Source organism: Sphaerodactylus townsendi, linkage group LG01, assembly GCF_021028975.2.
Source record: "Sphaerodactylus townsendi isolate TG3544 linkage group LG01, MPM_Stown_v2.3, whole genome shotgun sequence".
In the NCBI taxonomy this organism is placed as follows: Eukaryota; Metazoa; Chordata; class Lepidosauria; order Squamata; family Sphaerodactylidae; genus Sphaerodactylus; species Sphaerodactylus townsendi.
The window spans coordinates 148,190,717-148,210,098 of NC_059425.1; the positions used below are offsets into that span (position 1 = coordinate 148,190,717).

The window sequence follows — 19,382 nt, forward strand, 5'->3', positions numbered from 1 at the left end:
TTAGAAATGCCTGTCAGGGTTTCTGAATTAAATATATACCTGTGTTCCTGTACCTTTAATAGTTTGCACAGAAACAACATGCTTTGTTGATACAATTTCTTTCAGCTATGATGGTAAAAGCTATAAGTATCTTCTAGGCAGCTGTAAAAGTCTCTGCGACGAAAGACTGGCTTTGATGGAATTTGTCTGAACTGGGCTACACAAATGGATGACAAGTATATTTTAAAATCCTTATTGTTATACAATAGTCTTTACAAAATTTAAACTGTCATTTCTGTTTAAGAGGCTAGGCTATGACAGTGAATTTCAGCCTTCCAACTGTCATGGAACCTTTTTTGCATGGATATGTCTGGCAAGCAAGGGGTTCCCTATACATTTTAAACACCCTGGACTTTATTCTGTTGAAGGCAGTGAAGAAATGTTCTAGATTCTAGAATATATCAAACACTGCTTTGCGATTGTATCCTTTTACCATTAGTAAAAAAAAAAGTTAATGAAGGCCTAGAAGTGCATGATAAATGTGAATCTCACAAATCATTAAAATGTAGTCCTTATAGTAACACTCTGCTTTACAACTGTACTTCAGTATAGTGACATATCGTTAAAACAAAATACAACTTTTCACACATTATCCAGCTGCTGGACACTATATTTTAAATCACAACTCATCCTGCCTTATTTTTAGAAGCTGGCCGTACAATGTAATCAAAGATGAACTGACAGGGGAATTATTACCTTACCAGCCATCATTCCTATTTGTGGCAAGGCTATAACACACTTCAAAAAATGAAATGAAATATTTAGGAAAAGGGATAGCGCATTTAAAAACTTCCATGAGAAGAATAATTCTACATCGTTGCATATATTATGTTCCTTCTGAGGACTATGTAAAAATTACAAAAGTGTGCCAATTTCTTTTTCTGTCAGTGTTTCAGAGCGAAAGAGGTATTATTCACTGAAACAATAATTAAACTGCTTTTTTAGGGTATATCCACACAAGAGTCCTAAACTGTTTATTAGCCAGTTCATCTCCCCAGAGAAACCCAAGGAACTTTTCTATAAGGAGATCTAGGGATCTTTAACAAGGCATTTTCAGCACCCTCAGTAAACTGCAGTTCCCAGGATTCTATGGAAGAAGCGATGACAGTTAAACTGATATAAAATAGGTTTGTTTGTAATGCAGATGTACCTTTACAAATTCAGGTGCTTAGGATACTTTTCAGCTGCAGTTTTTGTATCCGAGACTGCTTCTTACACTGAGTTGTAAGAACCATCAGTTTTTGGCAACTATGCTCTTATTAAAATATGAGGTTGGAAGGTAGAGGTTGAAGGAATGTGGATGTGCTGAGTTTCCAGAGTCTGTTTGGCAGTGCCTGCATTTTCTCTGGAGGTAGGCAGTGCTATTGTTTCCCCCACATCGTATTCATATCACCATTGAAATACATTTGCCAACTTTTTTTACTAACCAGGGCTTTTGAGCCCTTGAGAACTGCCTGAAAAACCGAAATTCAGGAAATTAATATTTTTTCTGTCATGATGCTGCAGAAATGGAAAAAGCTTCATCAGCTAACTTTCTGCTTGTCATGTAACTATCAAATGTTTGCTTCACTGATCAAATTTCACTGAGTTGCACACAATGCACCAAAGGTGAATGTGAAGGGTTGTATTCAAATATGAGCATGAGAATCTTCCACTGAGTAGTGAAGCTAAGTTTTTTTATAGGCCACATTAACATTAGGCGTATGTCGACTTTATAAGTGTTTATCTACAATGTGAGTATCAGTAAGGCAAATACATGCACTGTAACACCTAGGAAGGTAGAATATAAGTAGTTTTACAGAAATAAATAAAAGTATATGACACCAAGGATTGGCTGGCTAATTTTTAATGTATAGTTGGTAAAACCCAAGTTTATGGTAATGTGATTAAAATTAGAATTAAGTAAGTAGAATTAATCTAAATTGTTGATGAAATCAAATCCTTATCCAAGAAGAATTATTCCAGTGACTTGAACCATCTTTGATTTTCTGTCTTTCCTGGCAAATTTTCATAAAGAAAAAAGCAGCTTACATTGGACTCTTCTACTCTGCACTGAACTCCCTTGTCTTTTGTGGCATATGTGCTAATTTTTAACAAATCATTTTGCAGAGATTGAGAGATGATGTTCAGTTGCTGAATTCAGTTCAAAGACTTAGTATGATCTCACCTTTGCCCTTCTTGACTCTCTAAATTTGGTTGGGCTAGGAACACTGATGCACTACATCCCATGGAAATCAAATCTGAGTTGACAAGCTACATTAGGCTTTCAGTGTAATCTGAACCAAAGTGGTTTCCTGTCAGTCTATATATAATAACAGAGTGCAAGTCTCAAAGGAGGAGGCTTAGAGAGCAGTGGCATATCTACAGAAAACAGAGCTCGGGGCAAGAACTGATTTTCCACCCAAGCATCCAGCTGACAAGGGGCTCTGTGTGGCCCTTCCCCTATCACCATGCAGAGGAGAACTGGAACCTCCACTCCCCACTCTCCCAGCCCCCACTGACCAGTGCTGCTCCTGTCCAGCAGAGACAGAAAGAGGGAGAAAGAAAAAGAGGGAGAGAGAGAAAGAGAAAGAAAATTATGAGTGGGGGAGGGGAGAGAGAGAAAAAGAAGAGGGAGAGAGAGAAAGAGAGAGAGAGAGGGAGAGAAGGGAGAGAGAGACAATGGTTTAGAGAAGGAAGGAGGAGAGTGAATGAAGAAAGGAAGTCCTGCTGCTGTTGCTTCTGGAAGCCTAATGTAGCTTGTCACACACAGCATGGTGTGGCTTCCCACGGCTACCTGCAGGGCAAGGAGACACACTGGAAGACCATGCACAGCATAGCCACCCTCCCAAGGGGGCAGCACAGGCAGGGTGCCTGCTTGGTCAGGTAGTGATCATTGGACTGCAGAAGCCTGCCAGTGCCTGGGCAGAGGCCCTCCTTTAACCTGCTGAGGCCCGGGGGACTGGCTGCCCACTGCCTCCTACGTCTCCCCTCACTAGGCAGGCAGAGCCTGAGGCAGCTTCTAGTGCAGGGGTAGGGAACCTGCGGCTCTCCAGATGTTCAGGAACTACAATTCCCATCAGCCCCTACCAGCATGGCCAATTGGCCATGCTGACAGAGGCTGATCGGAATTGTAGTTCCTGAACATCTGGAGAGCCGCAGGTTCCCTACCCCTGCTCTAGTGGGAAAGGGAGCACCTGCCTGCCTCCCTGCGAGCCACTGCCCTGGCTGACATGGCTGGCAGAGAAAGGATACCCTGAGTGGGGGCGGCACAACCTGAAAAGGCGTCGCGTCAAAGGCTGGAGAAAGAGGCGGCGAAAGGAGCGGGGCGCAACTGCCAACCAGCTAATCAGCCAGCCAGTGAGTGTGGGCAGGCTACAGAGGGGCCAGCAGCAGCACAGCTTACTTTCTGCACAGCTCCTACTCCTGGTCATGCTGGTGCTGCAGGACTTTGGAGGGAGAGCTGTGTAGGCCATGGCCTTTTGCGCCCAAATCCTGAACACTAGCCTGGCCAGCCTAGTCCCCGCTTGCCCTTCTGGCCTCTGGGGGAGGCGGTGGGCAGGGGCAGCCAAATGCACCTCTACATGACCCTAGGCGTGTGGCATCTGGGTCCTAAGACCCCCTGCCTCCCCAAAATATGCCTCTGTTGGAGAGGATAGATAAGAGTTCTAAGCAGTGCTTATGTGTAAACCTCTTAACTACCTTATAGTTAAGTGTTGAATTTGCAGCTCATTAGCAGTGTCATTAATAGACTGCTTTTAATGGAATACTGTAGAAATTTAAGTGAAAAATACATTTGCCTGTACACCCCCCCCCCCCCCCACACACACACAAAACACTCATCTGTAGCAGATATGGGGATTATGTGTGTGAACTGTTTAGGTGAAACCTTCAAAAGGACAGATGACTGTTAAATTGAAACTTGGTGCTAATTTTCAATAAATGTAGAGTCTCCAGTAGCTCTCCATGCCTTTAAAATTTTCATTTAACCATTATTTAGATGTTTGCTATAATTTGTCCTGTTGATTGACATGCATTGGCTACACGTGATGGAACTGTCCTTAAGTATGTATCTATGGACTTCACAGAGATTTATTTGCTAGAATTCTTAATGGAGTGTTTAGGATTTCGGCTTTGTTTCTTGCTACTGACATAAAAAGGCTTCTAATTGGTGAGAAGCATTCTATTTACTTTTAGGCTACCAAATTTTCTGTCATTATGAAAGGGCATGGGATGGAGGTTGGCTGTGTCCTGTGGATTCCCATGTTCCCCATTTATACCCATCCATACACTATTGTCTGCATCATTCATTGTTATATCACTCATCTGCTCATTCTTCTCACAAGGAAAATATCCAGTTTGCAGTTTATCATGCAAGCTATTCTACATCTGGATTACATACATCTGGGTTATTTTGTAATTCTTCACTGAAGCAGCTGCTCACAGGCCATGGGGTCCTTAACAAAATGACATACAGCTTTGGGCTACATTGTGGAGAGACAATTAAGCAAAATTGTTCCTTTGGTCTTGCATGAGTGAATTTTTTTTCCCCTGTCAGCTCTCTCCACCAGTGTAAGAAGGAGGCAAGCCAATTTTGACCAATCCCTTCACTTCACTGTAGCTTCTCCTGCTGTGTATCACTTTACTCATGAGGCCCCTCCCAGCTGCCTGCTCTAGCTTTTTGGAAGTCACAGGGACAAATCATAAGCAAATCTACCTGGAAGTAAGTTTCTTGTTATTCGGTGGAACTTATTCCTAGGAAAGTGTCTTGAGTATTTGGGTGCTTGGTTTCCGGGCTGTATGGCCGTGTTCTAGCAGCATTCTCTCCTGACGTTTCGCCTGCATCTGTGGCTGGCATCTTCAGAGGATCTGATGATCACATCAGATCCTCTGAAGATGCCAGCCACAGATGCAGGCGAAACGTCAGAAGAGAATGCTGCTAGAACACGGCCATACAGCCCGGAAACCACACAGCACCCAAGTGATTCCGGCCGTGAAAGCCTTCGACAATACATTGTCTTGAGTATTGTTACCACAGGGATCTACTATGAGAAGAGGATGTTGGGGAAGATTTGCTTCATATGATCCAACCTGTAATTTCTTTCAAAGTTGTGCATTTGCTCTCTAGCTTTGGAGGATATCTCCCTCATGACTATTTGTTTCTAAAACAGTGGACAGGAAGACACCCCCACTACATTGTATTGCATAAGATAGAATACAGTGCCACTGGCACTGGACTGGGACTAGTGCTTGAAAGCACTTAGGGGAAAATCTTTTTTCTTTATGGTATCTTGAAAGGCCTTTATTATGTTACATTGTTCCTCAGATAGTGCTTGCGCACGTCCAAGTGCCAGGAATACATGCTTTAGGTATACTTCTGAAACCATTTATTTTAGAAACTGCAGATGAAACAGTTCTCAAACTTTCTGTCTGTCATAATTTCAGAAGTCATAAGGACATCCAAGGGGATGTTAGTCAGTAGGTTTGCTGCTATAGCTTAGGGATTGCAGACTAAATTCAGAACAGATTCCAGGCCTACAGCTAAAATAAAGCTGGCATTTCTTTCAGATCATTAAAAAAGTAGCACCATCTGAATGAAAAGCACTGATTCTGCAGGGCTAAAAGTATTTAAACATCACCTTCACTGTTATCCATGAACTAAAATAGTCGCAGGGCAAAGGGGGCGTGTCCCCAGGCCTCGGCGACGCGCCGGAGGGCTGCGGGACTGGTAAGTCGCCGGGGGGGTGGGGGGGAGGCGCTTGGAAGCTCCAAGCCGGGGTTCCCGAAAAACCACGCTGGGGAAGTGTGGTTTGGGAACGCCGGCTTCGCGCCGTTCAGGCGGCGCAAGGGTGGCGCGGCTGCGCTGCAGCTGCGCCCGCTGTGCGAATGGCGGCCTGGCAACGGCGTTTTTGCTGTCCCCAGGCTGCCATATTCCCCCCGTGCGGAAAGGGCCTAAGTTGGCTTTAAACTGTATTGATTATCTGAAAAGTTGTCTCTGGTACTTAGATCAACATGGAGCACCTGCAAACCACTTTGAAAACAGCTGCAATCATACCTGAAGCATCAGAAATATAAATGTAAATGCTGTGAACAGGTAATTTGTATCTTTCATCATATTACCATCAAACAGCCCTCAACTTTGCCTAAAGAGTTAACAGGATGTGAGGGTGATCTGGCTGTGATATTTGTCACCCCATCTATCACCAGGGTTGATTCAGCTGATCTAGCTGGCTAGGTGAGTGTCCCCTACCTCCCTCGCTGCTCCATGTGCATCCTTCCCAAAGCTGCATTCTTGGTGGAAGAGGACGATGATTCCCAACAGGAGTGTGTAATTCTTCAGTCAAGAGTGAGGAAGCTAGTGTAGTATAGTGCTTATAGCGCTGTGCTAGGGATACCTGAATTCAAATTACCTCCTTGCCATAAAACATACTGGGTAACTTTGGGGTAGTCGCAGCCTTGCACACCTTGCATGGTTGTTGTAAAGTCAAATAGAAGAAGGGAAAAAGGAAGAATAAGAATGCACTAAAGAAACCATAAAAATTATACTAAAAAGGGAAGTGGATATATGATAAATATTGGGTACAGTTGTAGGGTAACTAGATGCAAATTTGGGGTAACTGGATGTATCCAAACCAGCTACAAAACAGGAGCTGAGGGGTAACTCTTTCTGTCCTCTTGCCAAGAATGAGAAGGAATGTTGGCGTTAGAATATGAGATTGCTGAAAATTTAGTCTTTCAGCAAATGAGCTAGTTTGAAAAGAAAGTCTTTGTATTTTGGACGAGAGTCTTCCCCTTTTGAAAAATATCCTCTTGAGGAGACTGGGAAGTTAGTTAGGTGGGTATTTATGGCTGGGCACTTGACAATAGCCTTTCTGTTTGGTCATTAAGGTATGGAGAAACTTGCTGAAATTGGCCCCATTGCTTCTTGTTTAGAGATCTGGGTCATTCATTAAGGTCAAATTATCAGGGAGGAGGTGCCGAGATCCTTGGGTGAAACAGTATTCTGATTGACTCCCTCGTAGGATGGGCTTTGCATGATTGATGGGGGAATTGCACTATTTTGCTTATGCCCTTAGCATGATTTATTTCCATTTAATATTAGGTTAATGCAGACTTCATCTAACATTTCTAGGCCCATGCTGAGACATACACATGTAGAAGCTAGGATCAAATGTTACAAAACCAAAGGGCCTCTTGGGGGTGAGAGTCCTGGGAACATCAACTTCTTTTATACTTTTAACCTATCCAGTTTATTTTTTTTAATTTAATTTTGCTGCATACCAAGGGTGTTTTCTCAGGTCTGTAGAAAGATCTTTCTGTCCATGTCCTCACTCTCTGGATTTAAGTATCCACAGATGGGACCACCTTGAGAATGGGACATTGATGATCATGGTTTTCAGAATAGTTCCCAGGATTTTTAGTGCGATTATAAAACAAGGTAGCTTTAGGCTGAAAGTAGAAAATTGAATTGAAAATGTATTAGGAAGTTCTCAGCAGATTTATTAATGTCACATCTGCCAATCCCCTCTTGAAGTCAATTACTTTAAGAATATGTAATCTTTGAATTATTCTGCCTTTAATATTTAAGGGACAGTCAATCAGATGTAGAAAGCAGAAGGTTCTTCCATAGCAGATTAATCTCTCTCCTCTTTGTAAAATAAGAGGTCATACGGATATGCTTTCTCTTTTTGAATTGTACCACTTTGACATCTGTCATCAACCGTGTAATCATAGAGCACAGTTCTATCCTTCTAAGTCCATTGAAAGTCAATGGATTTAGAAGGTATAACACTGTTTAGGATTGCACTGTATGTTATGTAAAGAGACACCCGCCATCATATGAAGGCTGGCAACTTGTTAATCAAGAATCAGGTTTTAGCCCAATTTCATTGGAAACAATCCACACATCAATTGTGGGGAAAAAAGGGGATGGGGAGGGGTGGAACAGCAACTGGATTTATAGTTATAATGGAAATATACTGCCATCTGGCCCTATGATAATCTCATACTCAAACAGTGAAGGGTAAAATGTGTGTGGCATTTTCCTGAAAGGAGCCAGGAGCAGGAAAGTTTAATTTTGTTTTCATATAAATAGCAGATGTGCTCTCTAAAGATAGTTTAAAATTCCAAAAGCGTTTTAATTTGGCTTTTAGGATATTATTACTTTGTTCTTTAATTGTCAAACCTTTTCTAAGATGTAAAGTTCTTTTTGTTGAAAGGTATAAACAGAACCCAAGCAGCTGCTTTGGCTGAGGGCCTTTACTAGTCCACTGGAATTTTTGACCTTTTTTCTTGAACTACCAGTTCTGGAAAGTAACTAAAATCAAAATAACCTCAGTATGCAAAAGCTACATTTTCAAGTAAAGAATCATAGTATATATTTGTAATATATAACTACATTAGCCTCTCTGTAGTATATAACTACAGATGTTCAGCCCTGGCCCCACCAACAAATGTAAAGAAATTAGAATAAATTCTGAAAAGGGCAAAAAAGATAATCAGAAGTTTGGAAAACAACTTGTATGAAAAAAGGTTGATGGAGTTAGGTATGTTGGAACTAGGGCCCTTTCCACATGGGCCATTTACAGCGCCCTAGGGACGGCAAAAACGCTGTCCCTAGGGAGCTGTTCGCATGGGGGGCGCAGCTGCATCACACCAGCGCCACCCTCGCTCCCCCCCAGCGGTGCGAAGCCGCCATTTTCCCACCTCGCTTCCCGAGTGAGGTTTTTGGAAAACAGTGGCTTCCAGCCGCTGCTGTTCGGGCAGCGGCTGGAAGGCGGCATCCCTCCCCTTTCCCGATTGACATTCTCTGTGGTTCTCTGTGAACTAACTGATGTTCTCTGAGGTTCTCTGTGACCTTCTGGTGCATTGCCCGGGCCTGGGGACACGCCCTCCCTGCCCTGTGACACCAGAGCAGTCGCGCAGGGCAGGGGGGCGTGTCCCCTGGCCTGGGCGATGTGCCGGAAGGTCGCAGGGAAGATACGTCGATTGGGCGACGGTGCAGCGTTGCACCGTCTTCCCTGCCTTTACCAGGACCATTCATGCGAACGGTCCCAGGGTGTGTGTGTCGGCGTCGTATATGCCGACGCACCCCCCAGCGTGGCCGTGCGGAAGCGGCCTAGGTCTGGAGAAAAGATTTTGCAGAGCCATGGTAGCACTTGCCATAAGTGTCATGTGAAGGAGAGCAAAATTTGTTCTAAATGATTGTAGGATTCAAGACTAACAGCCAAATCCAGAGGGAAGGGGCTGAAGTGACATTGGGTGGCTGCATGCCTAGATGTGGTGCAGAGCGCCACGTTAGTGCTCCTGCTGGCATAGCTGAGGAATTCCAGAGGGTCCACCTCTTGCTTTGCCTCTAGAAGTCCATTAAGCCCTATGGAGGGCTTTTCAGTGCTGAAAGTAGGGAGGGTTTTTTTTATTTTTCACCTTCCTGCACTGCTGAAAAGCCTTCATGACGGCAGCGGAAATGCTGCCGCAGTGGTGCCATCCCTGCCCACCAAGGGCTCTGGGTTGTGCTGCCCTTCAAACAAGAGTAAGTTACAGAAGCATGGATTTTAGCTGACCATTAGGAGAAACTTCATGGTGGTGAGAGCAGTTTGACCATTGCACCAATTACTTAGGGAGATAGTGTGTGTGACAGATCAGGCTTTAAAATAGTTAATTTTAAAAGGTTCAGTTCAGTCAGAGCAGGAGCACCAAGTGTTAACCAGAAATCAACCTGATTGGCTGACTGAAATGCAGTAGCCAGGAGCCACAGAGAGGGTATGCTTGCCCTTATAAAAGCAGAGAAAGCCTGTCAGAGAGGGGGGTTTAAGAGATTGAAAAGATTTTGAAGCATTTTGTGAGCTTCTGTGATACCCAGATCGTGTCAGTTCTCAGATTCGGTCAGGGGAGATTGTGTTTAGAGGCAGAGAGCCAGAGACAGAAGGAGAAAAGCTCGGGGGCCAGTGTTCTCAAAGAGATCTCAAAGACTGAGAGGAAAGATTCTTGTTTTCACTAGAGGCTAGGAGGCCTAGTGGTGGTGGAAAACAAGAGGGAAAGGTTATTTCACAGGGACACTTCTAAGACCATACAGAGGGCTTGGCTATTGTCTCATGAGGAGACCACACCTAGATACTGAACTGGAGAGAGTTCATGAGGGTGTGTTTAACTTAACTAGCAGTTAGTGTGGGTTTAGTGAAACCCCAGAGCTTATTCTGTCCCAAGCCAGTGTGAGACCCTTTGGAATTAAGGATGGGTGTTTTAGGAGAGTGTTCAGGACCATGTTGGAAAGGTTTACCCTAAGCAGAGACACCTGTGTATGTGTGAAGCTATATCTTGTAACTGAAAAAGCCATATTTAAGTGAAACTGCATTTTGATCTGTAACATCTAAGTATATGTCTGCCTAAAGAAACCAGAAACACTTAACAACCTCTCTGTAACAACAACCTGAGAAGAAAGCTTGTACAATAAAATCTAGTTTTGTTTCAACTGTCAAAATCCTCTCAAAGTTCCATGATTACCTCAGAATTAATGGCAGCTTATTTGTTTTTCTGACAGGATTTTTGACCAAAGGGCTGGTTTGTGCGTGAGTGGGGTGTGCCTAGGCAAAAGCCAGCTATCGAACATCCACCCCCACAACATAATTTCCCCCTGCTGGGCCTCTGTTTCTCTAAAGGGAGTGAGAGGTGTTGCAGTGTGCTTTCCCTCACCGGAGATATGCAGGTGGAGGCAGAACACCTGTTGGGAATGTACCAGCTCTGAATTTCCAGCAATGATTTGAATGTTGGAGTAAATGACCTATAAAGGCCATCCAGCTCTATGATTCTGAGTTCTACATTTTGCTCAGTTGAATCTGAAATTCTACATTTCTCACCAGTTAAGATGGTGTTCTAAAGTAGTTTGTATTTAGAGAAAATCTCAGCCAGAACTTCCATTCAAATTTTCCATTGTCAAATAAGCATATTCACTCTTGGATTTAAAAAGCAGCTTTTCTCATTGACAGTTGGAATAGCAGCAACATTAAAGAATGCTCTGCTCATACAGGCAGTTCTTCCAGGAATAGCCATATCGCTTGTGTGACTTGGTGCCTGTAAAAGATGTCAGTTTTTTTTCCAGTGACTATAATGCTTTCAAAGGTGACTGGCATGCTGACATGCAAGTATACTAAACTGTGCACTGACTATGGCAATCTCTGTGCTTATTAGTGTGGAACGGGTTGCAATCCTAAGCATGCTTTCCTGGGAGTAGACTTCATTGAAAATCATAGAACTTAGGATTTTGTAGGATTCCTTCCAAAATGTACTAACTGGATCAGCAATCTCAATCAGGTGGGCAGCAATTATCTTGCAAAACCAAGACTTCTGTGACTAGCTTCTGGTTTTGTTTCTGGGTTATGGCTGCCATCTTCAAGGAAGCTGACATCTGAAACTGAACTAACTGCATTCTGGACATGGTTGTATACATTGCATTGATTGTAGGCACCAAGTATGAATAACTGTGTGTAGGGACCCAGTGTAAATTTTTACCAGTCTTAATTCTGCTTCTCTATTTGAGATCATCTTGGTGAGAGAACTAATCAAATATATAGTGCTACAATTGACAAATCAGCAGAGCTGTAGCAAGGGGGAAAAGTGCTTGGTGCATTGGTGCGTCCTCTGTCCCTGTCCTGCCCTGGAATGCCCCTGCCACACCCCACCACACCCCCACAGGGGTGCACGCCCGACGCGTCGCGCACCCCCCGTTCCCTTGGAGCTACGCCTCTGCAAATCAGATCCTGTGTCCTGTTGTTGCTGTTATAGAGTGTTCCTGTAATTCTGTAATGAAAGACTCAGTTAAGATGCAATCAGAAAAATCAATATATTATGACTTTGGTTTAAGATTGTACTTTGTCTGCAATTTGGCTTTTATTATTTATGGACTGAAGTCATCATACCAGGCAGAGTGCTTGTAAATATCACAAGCTTTCAGAAGCCTGAAGACAAATGCATTAAGACATTCCCCAGCATTGACATGTCCTGCTGCTTGCTTGCCATCTAAAGTCAGAGCCCATTTTCTTGTACAACGTCATAATCCTTTCCAATTGTGAAGTCATAAGTAGAAGATTATGACTTCCAGTGAGGAGTAAGTGGCAGTATTAGGAACAGACGGAGTCTTAAAGAAACAGAAATCTTTCCGTATTTTGTGTATTTAAGATCCAGGAAAGTCTACCTCTGCATATTGCCCATGTTGCAGTTCAGTGCTATATTATTTGTTTTTCATATTATGGATTTAGGAACTGTTGCACAGTAATTAGTTAACTGTTAACCCAAAAGCAAGACGGAGGTGAAATTATTCAGCAAGATTCATCTGTACACTTAAATCCCTCTCTGGCGTGCATCTCTAAGCACATTGAGAGCTGCTTAACTCCTCACAGATTTTTCTGTTACATAAACAAGCATGCTTAAAATATTTTATTCAGCATGACATTGTTGAGCTGGACACCCAGCGTTATTTTATTACAAGGAGTCTAGTTTGTTCTATTTCTACCTAGAATTTTAAATTAAAAATGTAAATGCCATTTATATTTACAAAAAAATATTTTTGTAGTTTTGCTTCAGCAATCTTCTCTGACGCACTGGGAACCCCCATCCTTCTGGTTCAGAACAGTAGTATTCTCTGCTATAAATAAAATGATTGTGCAGAAAATAATCCCTAATGTATTACAGAAAAAAAATCTGTGTTTGGTTATTACAATTTTGGTTATGATCTGCTAAATGTTGGAAAAATATTTTATGTTTCACTGATTTTACTGGCAAAATTATGCACGGGGCACAATCTAGCCAAAATAAAGCAAACTGAGTTAACTTCAACAGGACAGTTAAGTATATAGGTTTGTCCTACTGAAACCAGTGGAATTTCAATTTTTGATTGGATTCAGTCCAGGTGGTAATGTTTCCCATTCAAACAATGGGTTTAAAACGCTTTTCGTCTTGGCTTCAAAAACTCAGAATTAAATTGAAAGATAAGCTCTCTGGTTGAGTGGAGATTTTCTAATATTTCTAGTAGTAACCTTTTTCAGTTGGGTACATTGTTATCTTTTAAATAAGACAAAATAATGCAATTAGTACTCACATTTAATGTTTTCTTTTTGTGAGAAAAAAGAAAATTGACAATAGGTGGAAAATTAAGATTTTAAAGGAGATACGTGCCCATCATTAAAAAAATACATACAGTTCGTCTGCTTGGAATAATGGTTGTGATGTTTGATTAGGATCTAGGAGAACCAAGTTCAAACCCTTGAAGGTTGCTCGATAACCTTGGGTCAGACACTCTTGTCTTAGCCTCTATACCCTGTTTAAGATAAAGATGACAGGAGATTTGTGAATTCATCTGCCATTTCCTGGACAGGCTTTGTTCTAGAATGCTCCACTTGGGTCCCAATGCCTATCTAGTTCTGTTCCCCAGGCACTAGGACCCATCGGAGCATTCTAGAACAAAGACTGTCCAGAAAATGGTGGATGAATTCACAAATCTCCTGTCATCTTTATCCTGAACACGGTATAGCCTGTCTCACAAGGTTGTTGTGAGAATAAAATGCAACAGATAAGAATGATGCACATTGTCCTGAGTGCCTTGAAGGAATGAGGAGATACAAATGTATTAAATAAGCAACTAGCTGTACCCTGTAATATTTCTGTTATATTTCCAGGCACTATATAATTTCTTTTCATCTTTTTAAAACAGAGTTTTAGACCAAGCCCTCGCCACATTAGAAGACGTGTAATACCTCGCCTTGAAGAAACACAGCCCCTAGTGGAAACACGTCAGCTGAGCGACCAAGAACCGTCTGTCAAGAAAAGAAAAATCAAGAAGAGTAGCCGAGTCCAACCAGAATTCTATCACTCCGTTCAAGTTACACCAACTCGAAACCCTGTAAGTTTTCCTTACAATCTTGGTGCAGTGATTTATAAAGATATTTTATATTGAGCCTATTTTAATATGCCCAATAAATGTTGTTGTATTGTTAAGATATTTTATAGATCACGTGAGGTTGCCTTATATTGTATGAGGCCATTGCTCCGTTAAGGTTTGTACTGTCTATTCAGACTGGCAACAGCTCTCCAGTGTCTCAGGTAGAAGTCTTTCACATCCTCATCACATCATCCTTACTTTTCTTTCTTTCTTTCTTTCTTTCTTTCTTTCTTTCTTTCTTTCTTTCTTTCTTTCTTTCTTTCTTTCTTTCTTTCTTTCTTTCTTTCTTTCTTTCTTTCTTTCTTTCTTTCTTTCCTTCCTTCCTTCCTTCCTTCCTTCCTTCCTTCCTTCCTTCCTTCCTTCCTTCCTTCCTTCCTTCCTTCCTTCCTTCCTTCCTTCCTTCCTTCCTTCCTTCCTTCCCTGCGTTCTTGGTCTTATCTACCTTTACTCCTTCTTCTTTGGTTCTCTTCTTTCTCTTCCTTTTAAAAAACACCTCATCCCAGTGGTCCGTTCTGGGGTAAGAGGCTTTGACTCATTACGACAAGAACTATTGATTGAACAATTTTAATTACTGATATGAGGAGCAAAGCACCAAATGGTATGGAATGAAAAGACTAACAGTGCAAAATATGTACATATAGCAGAGGTGTAGCTAGGGAAAATTGAGCCCGGGGCAAAATCTGGATTTGCGCCCCCCCAGGCAGCCCCCCTCCCCCCATGACCAAAGACCACCCTCCCCCACTACAGCCAAAGAATGATTTTTTGCACCAAGTCATCTCAAAGCCACCATCACATTATAGAACATTTCCCAACTCACAAATCTGAACACAGCAATGGGCCATGGCACACAGCAGAGATTAACAAAATTTGACAACATTTTCAAAATGTTTAACAACTGTTATAACACTTAAAAGTATTTTAAGTGCCATACGACTTAAAATGCTTTCAAAATGTTTTGTTTCAATAATGTTTTATTACCCTCCACTCATTCCTTTGCATTTCTCCCAAGCACTGCCAAAAATAATAGCCAATTTGGATTAATATCAAACCTGACCAAGTAAGACACAGTACAAGTCTGAATTTCCATCTCTTTCTCTGAATGCCTATTTCAGACTTGTATCTACAAGAATTCCAAACACTGCAGATTTGTCCTTTAATTGCTAAGGGCGCAGCCCAAAGTAACCCTGGATGACCAAAAGGTTCTTCCCAGAGAGAGAGAAAGGCGGGGGCTTATGTATTCTTTTGAATTTATATGGTGAGCATTCATCCGCCTGGGTAGCCAAGGCCAGAAGCTGCTGTGGGCTGCTTGGGCACAAACTCAGAATCTACTTTCTTGACTTGCTCTTGAAAAATCTGTCTTGAATGCTGAAACTGTGCAAAACTTCCACATTCAGGGCATTAAACCTCTGAATATCAGTGCCAAGAGGCAACATCAGACTTTGGCCTCTATGCCTTTTGTTGAACCTCAGAGAGTTTACTCTGGGGAGTTTACTCTAAGCATTCCAACACATCACTCTCTACAATCCCAGATGCACAGCTATGTGTTTGTATCCCCTGCTCCTTCTTCTCGACTCCTTTGTTTTCAATTTACACATCACAAACATTGAAGAGATAGCTATTATTAAAACATGCTACATTGCGCAGAACTAGGGTTGCCCTTCTCCAGACTGAGAAATACCTGGAGATTTTTAAGGTGAAACCTGAGGAAGGGGGGGTTCAGAGAGAGGACAGATTTCAGTGGAGTGCAATGCAAAATCTACCATACAAAGTTGCCATTTTCTCCTGGTGAACTGATCTCTGTACCTGGAAATCATTTGTAATTCCAGGAGATCTATAGCCACCACCTGGAGGCTGGAACCCTTAGCTAACTATTCATTCCACTATCTGTAGTGAAAAACCACATTTTGCAGTTACTTTGAGAGAGACACGATATTATAAAATTATATGCTAAAAACTATACCAAAAACAAAATAGCCACAGGCAACTAAAATAGCAAGGGGGAAGACTGGAAGGTTTAAAGATAGATCTTTTTCAAGTGGAATCAAGTATGCAAATTATGCTGCTTGTGTGCTGTTTGTATAATGCAGTTTTATAGTGCTAAACCATTACCTATGAAGGGATTATTTTCATATTCAATGCACTAAAGATCTCATACAAATGCAATTTACAGATATAATACTGTGCTTATGCTGGAAGAAAACAGGTAAAAGCCACAAACTAGCTTTTGTTTTTATTAGCCCCCTAGTGAAGCCCGCTTGTAAAACTGAAAGAACTAAAAGAACACCTTTCATTTTCTTTTAAAACTTACCAATGCAAGTTTCAGAAGGGTATGCATGATCTCTTCTCCACTCTCCTGGCTCGTCTGGCTCTATCCCCAGCTCCTTTTTTTCATCTCCCCCCCTCCCTCTCCCACTCCTCTTCCCCTCCCTCCCTCCCTCCCCTCCTCCAAGGCGAAGCAAAATCAAAACTGAAGAAGTGAATGAGAGTGAGGGAGAGCAGCCGAGCGATCAAGACAAGCAGGCAAGGAGGGGGAGGAAGCGACGACGACGGAACAGGCAAGGAGAAGGGGAGAACGGCCGGAGATCAGGCAGAGGAGGGGAGACGCTGGGATGGTTTTGCGCCCCCCACGTGACTCCCACGGGGTGCGCCCGGGTCAAGTGTCCCCGGATGTCCCCGTGGGAGCTTCGCCACTGACATATAGCAATAGGCAGGAGTCATCTGGGTCACTTCAGTACTACAGAACTCCAACATACTTTGGGAATGTTGGGGTGGAACCGTGAAAAGAGGCAGGTAGTAATTTTATTGTATGTCAGTGTCTGTCATTTGCTTTCAGATGACCTCAGCACATTTCACAACACTCACCAGTGAACCTATATGTTAGTGAGAATTCCCACTGAATGTTAATAAATGTTTCAAATAGTATTTTGGTTTCTGATATTTGTACAACAGAGATCCATATACATATTATAAATTACGTGGAGTAGATCCTTTCTGTTTTCCCAAGATCCTGCTTCCTAAGGCTCAGACAATGTGCACATCGTTTTAAATAACTAAGGCCTATGTTCTAAAGAATTGTAAAATTACAAAAAAATGCATTATGTTCATCAGAATTTTCCCTTCTTTTCATGAATTTAACTCTTTTTGCTACTAAAGTCATATTAGGGGGTTGACAACAAAGTTGAGGAAGAAGTATTTGACAATCCAGGGTCATCTGAACGTTAACCCAGTATCTGCCTTACCAAATCAATAACATGTCATGTCTTGCTGTTTAGAACTAATTCTCTTCTGTCCAAGCTGAGAAATGTCTTCTTCCTTCTCTCCCAATTAATTGACTATGCTTAAGGCCTTTTAGCACAGTCTGTCCTGTGTGCTAAACAAATAGCACACTGATTTCCCATTACTTAGGCATACATCATACCTCTACTTGGCTTGTTCATTGGGGCTGCCATATTTTTAAAAGCTGTGTTCTGAGGAAAACCTGACTATCTCTGGGGTTTTAAAGCAGATGTGGTGTTTATTATTTTTCTTCATTTAATATGTCTAGGGCAGCCAAAGTTGAAATCCAGAGCAGCTCCGCAAAGAAGGGACCTGTAAAAGTTCTCTGTAAAGGCCTAGTTTTGATGCCCTCTAGATATGCTAAAAATTATTTTTGTTGATCACATATATTCTCATTGAAATAGGTATAACCCCATCATTTAATTTTATTTAAATTACTCTTTGCCTTTTCCCTATAAGCTTTCCTCACAAAAAGTCCCAAATGCACATTAGATCATTTTGGTTGGGTAGGACTGCGAGACCAATGAAACTGGCAGGAAACCAGCTGGAAATACAACTGACGTTTGCAGATATGAGAGATCGAGCGTGTGGGCACAGAGAATTCTTTTTTGTGTCACACTCATTTATCAACACACAACAAAAAAAACATTACAACAAATTAAAAGGTGCCCTATTCCACTGTGTTGACAATCTGCTTCACACACGCTCAAAAATCTTATTCTGTTCACTGGGCTACTGGAATGAGGGAAGTTGAGATTGTGGCTAGATGTGCTCAGAGGTGATTCTCTCTTGTGTTCTAAGTACATGAGAAGGCAAAAAATTGCAGTTATTCAGTGGTGAGTGGCTTTGAGTATGCTTAAAGGTACTTCACTTATTGATAGTGAAGTAGACTCCTGGGCTAGTGAGTCATGGCACAACTTAAGTTTAGGTGTGGGTGACAGGAAATAATAGAGGGTTTGCCTGTAATGTGAAAGGAGTGGGGAGAAGTAACTGGATGGAAAGTAAGGCTGAAAAGAAGGAGCAGGCTGTTGGGTGGAGGAGAAAATAATATACGTGTTGTCTGGTGGTATAGTATGTTTGTGACAGAGCTGATGTTAGTGTTTAATTTCTTAACAGAATGCAATTGTTTTAATTTGTGAGACAGATGTATCATCATTTTTCTTAATTCTAAGCACGTTGGAAGGGCAGTTGCAGGGAGCATTTTATTTGCACTAAGCGAAAGCCACAGATGCACACTACTGTTGCATAACTATTCTATTTGCTTAAGGGTTCGGTGCAGTGAATCTTTAGCTAGTCATTACTATGCTCCACTGTTCTTTCTCACAGATGGGACCATTTCCTTCTGAGGTATAAATGCGACATTTATTATTTTTGTTTATTTACATTCTAAGGACACTTTACAGCACTAATTAAATACAATTAGAACACAATAAAACCAGTCAATAAGATAATTAGATGGTTAAATGACAGCAGCAGTGAATAGTAGGGTTGCCAGCTCTGGTTTGGGAAATACCTGGAGATTTGGGAGGGGGGATCTGGGGAGGGTGGGGTGAGGGGAGAGGTCTCAGCAGAGTCTAATGTTATAGATTCCACCCTCCCCAGCAGTCATTTTCTCCATGGCAACTGATTTTGGTTGTATGTAAATCAGTTGCAATACAAGAGATTGCCAGGAGGTTGGCAACCTCAGTGAATAAGTCAATGACCATTTCAAAAAATGAGCATGCAGGGTAAAACAGCAGCACATCAAATCTGCTATATTCATAAACCACATAAAGCCTGGGCAAATAACCAAATAACCTAGCACAGATATGGTGCCAGATAGAAGGAAGAGTGTTCCATAACAGAGAATGGAGAAGGCCCTGACATTAGTAGTTATTTCCAAAGGTGGTAGGAATGTGGAGTAGAGCCTCAGATGAAGCACAGCATAACCTAGCAAGTGTGTGTGGGAAATTTTGTATTATGCATATTATATTTGTTGCTCTACTGTGTAGTGTAATCTGGAACCATCTTCTTACATGAAGGTTTAGTTCTTGTTTTTTGCTTGAGGCATATTTAGTTCGGGTTGTGCTGTTCTTGTCATTTTTTGCCAAGTCCTACTGTTGGATTATATTCTGAGTTCTTTCCACATATGGACTACAGTGTCTTTATTTCCATT

The 19,382-nt window shown here is 41.9% G+C and overlaps 1 protein-coding gene across 16 annotated transcripts in view; it reads left to right on the top strand.

The window, feature by feature from the left end:
- DST (dystonin) overlaps nt 1-19,382 on the top strand; it is a 356,441-nt gene that overhangs the window by 15,638 nt on the left and 321,421 nt on the right. For all 16 annotated transcript variants that reach the window (XM_048496838.1, XM_048496737.1, XM_048496783.1 and 13 more), the window contains exon 3: nt 13,724-13,912. In XM_048496838.1, coding sequence (XP_048352795.1) covers nt 13,724-13,912 — 189 coding nt within the window. The remainder of the gene's footprint in view (nt 1-13,723; nt 13,913-19,382) is intronic.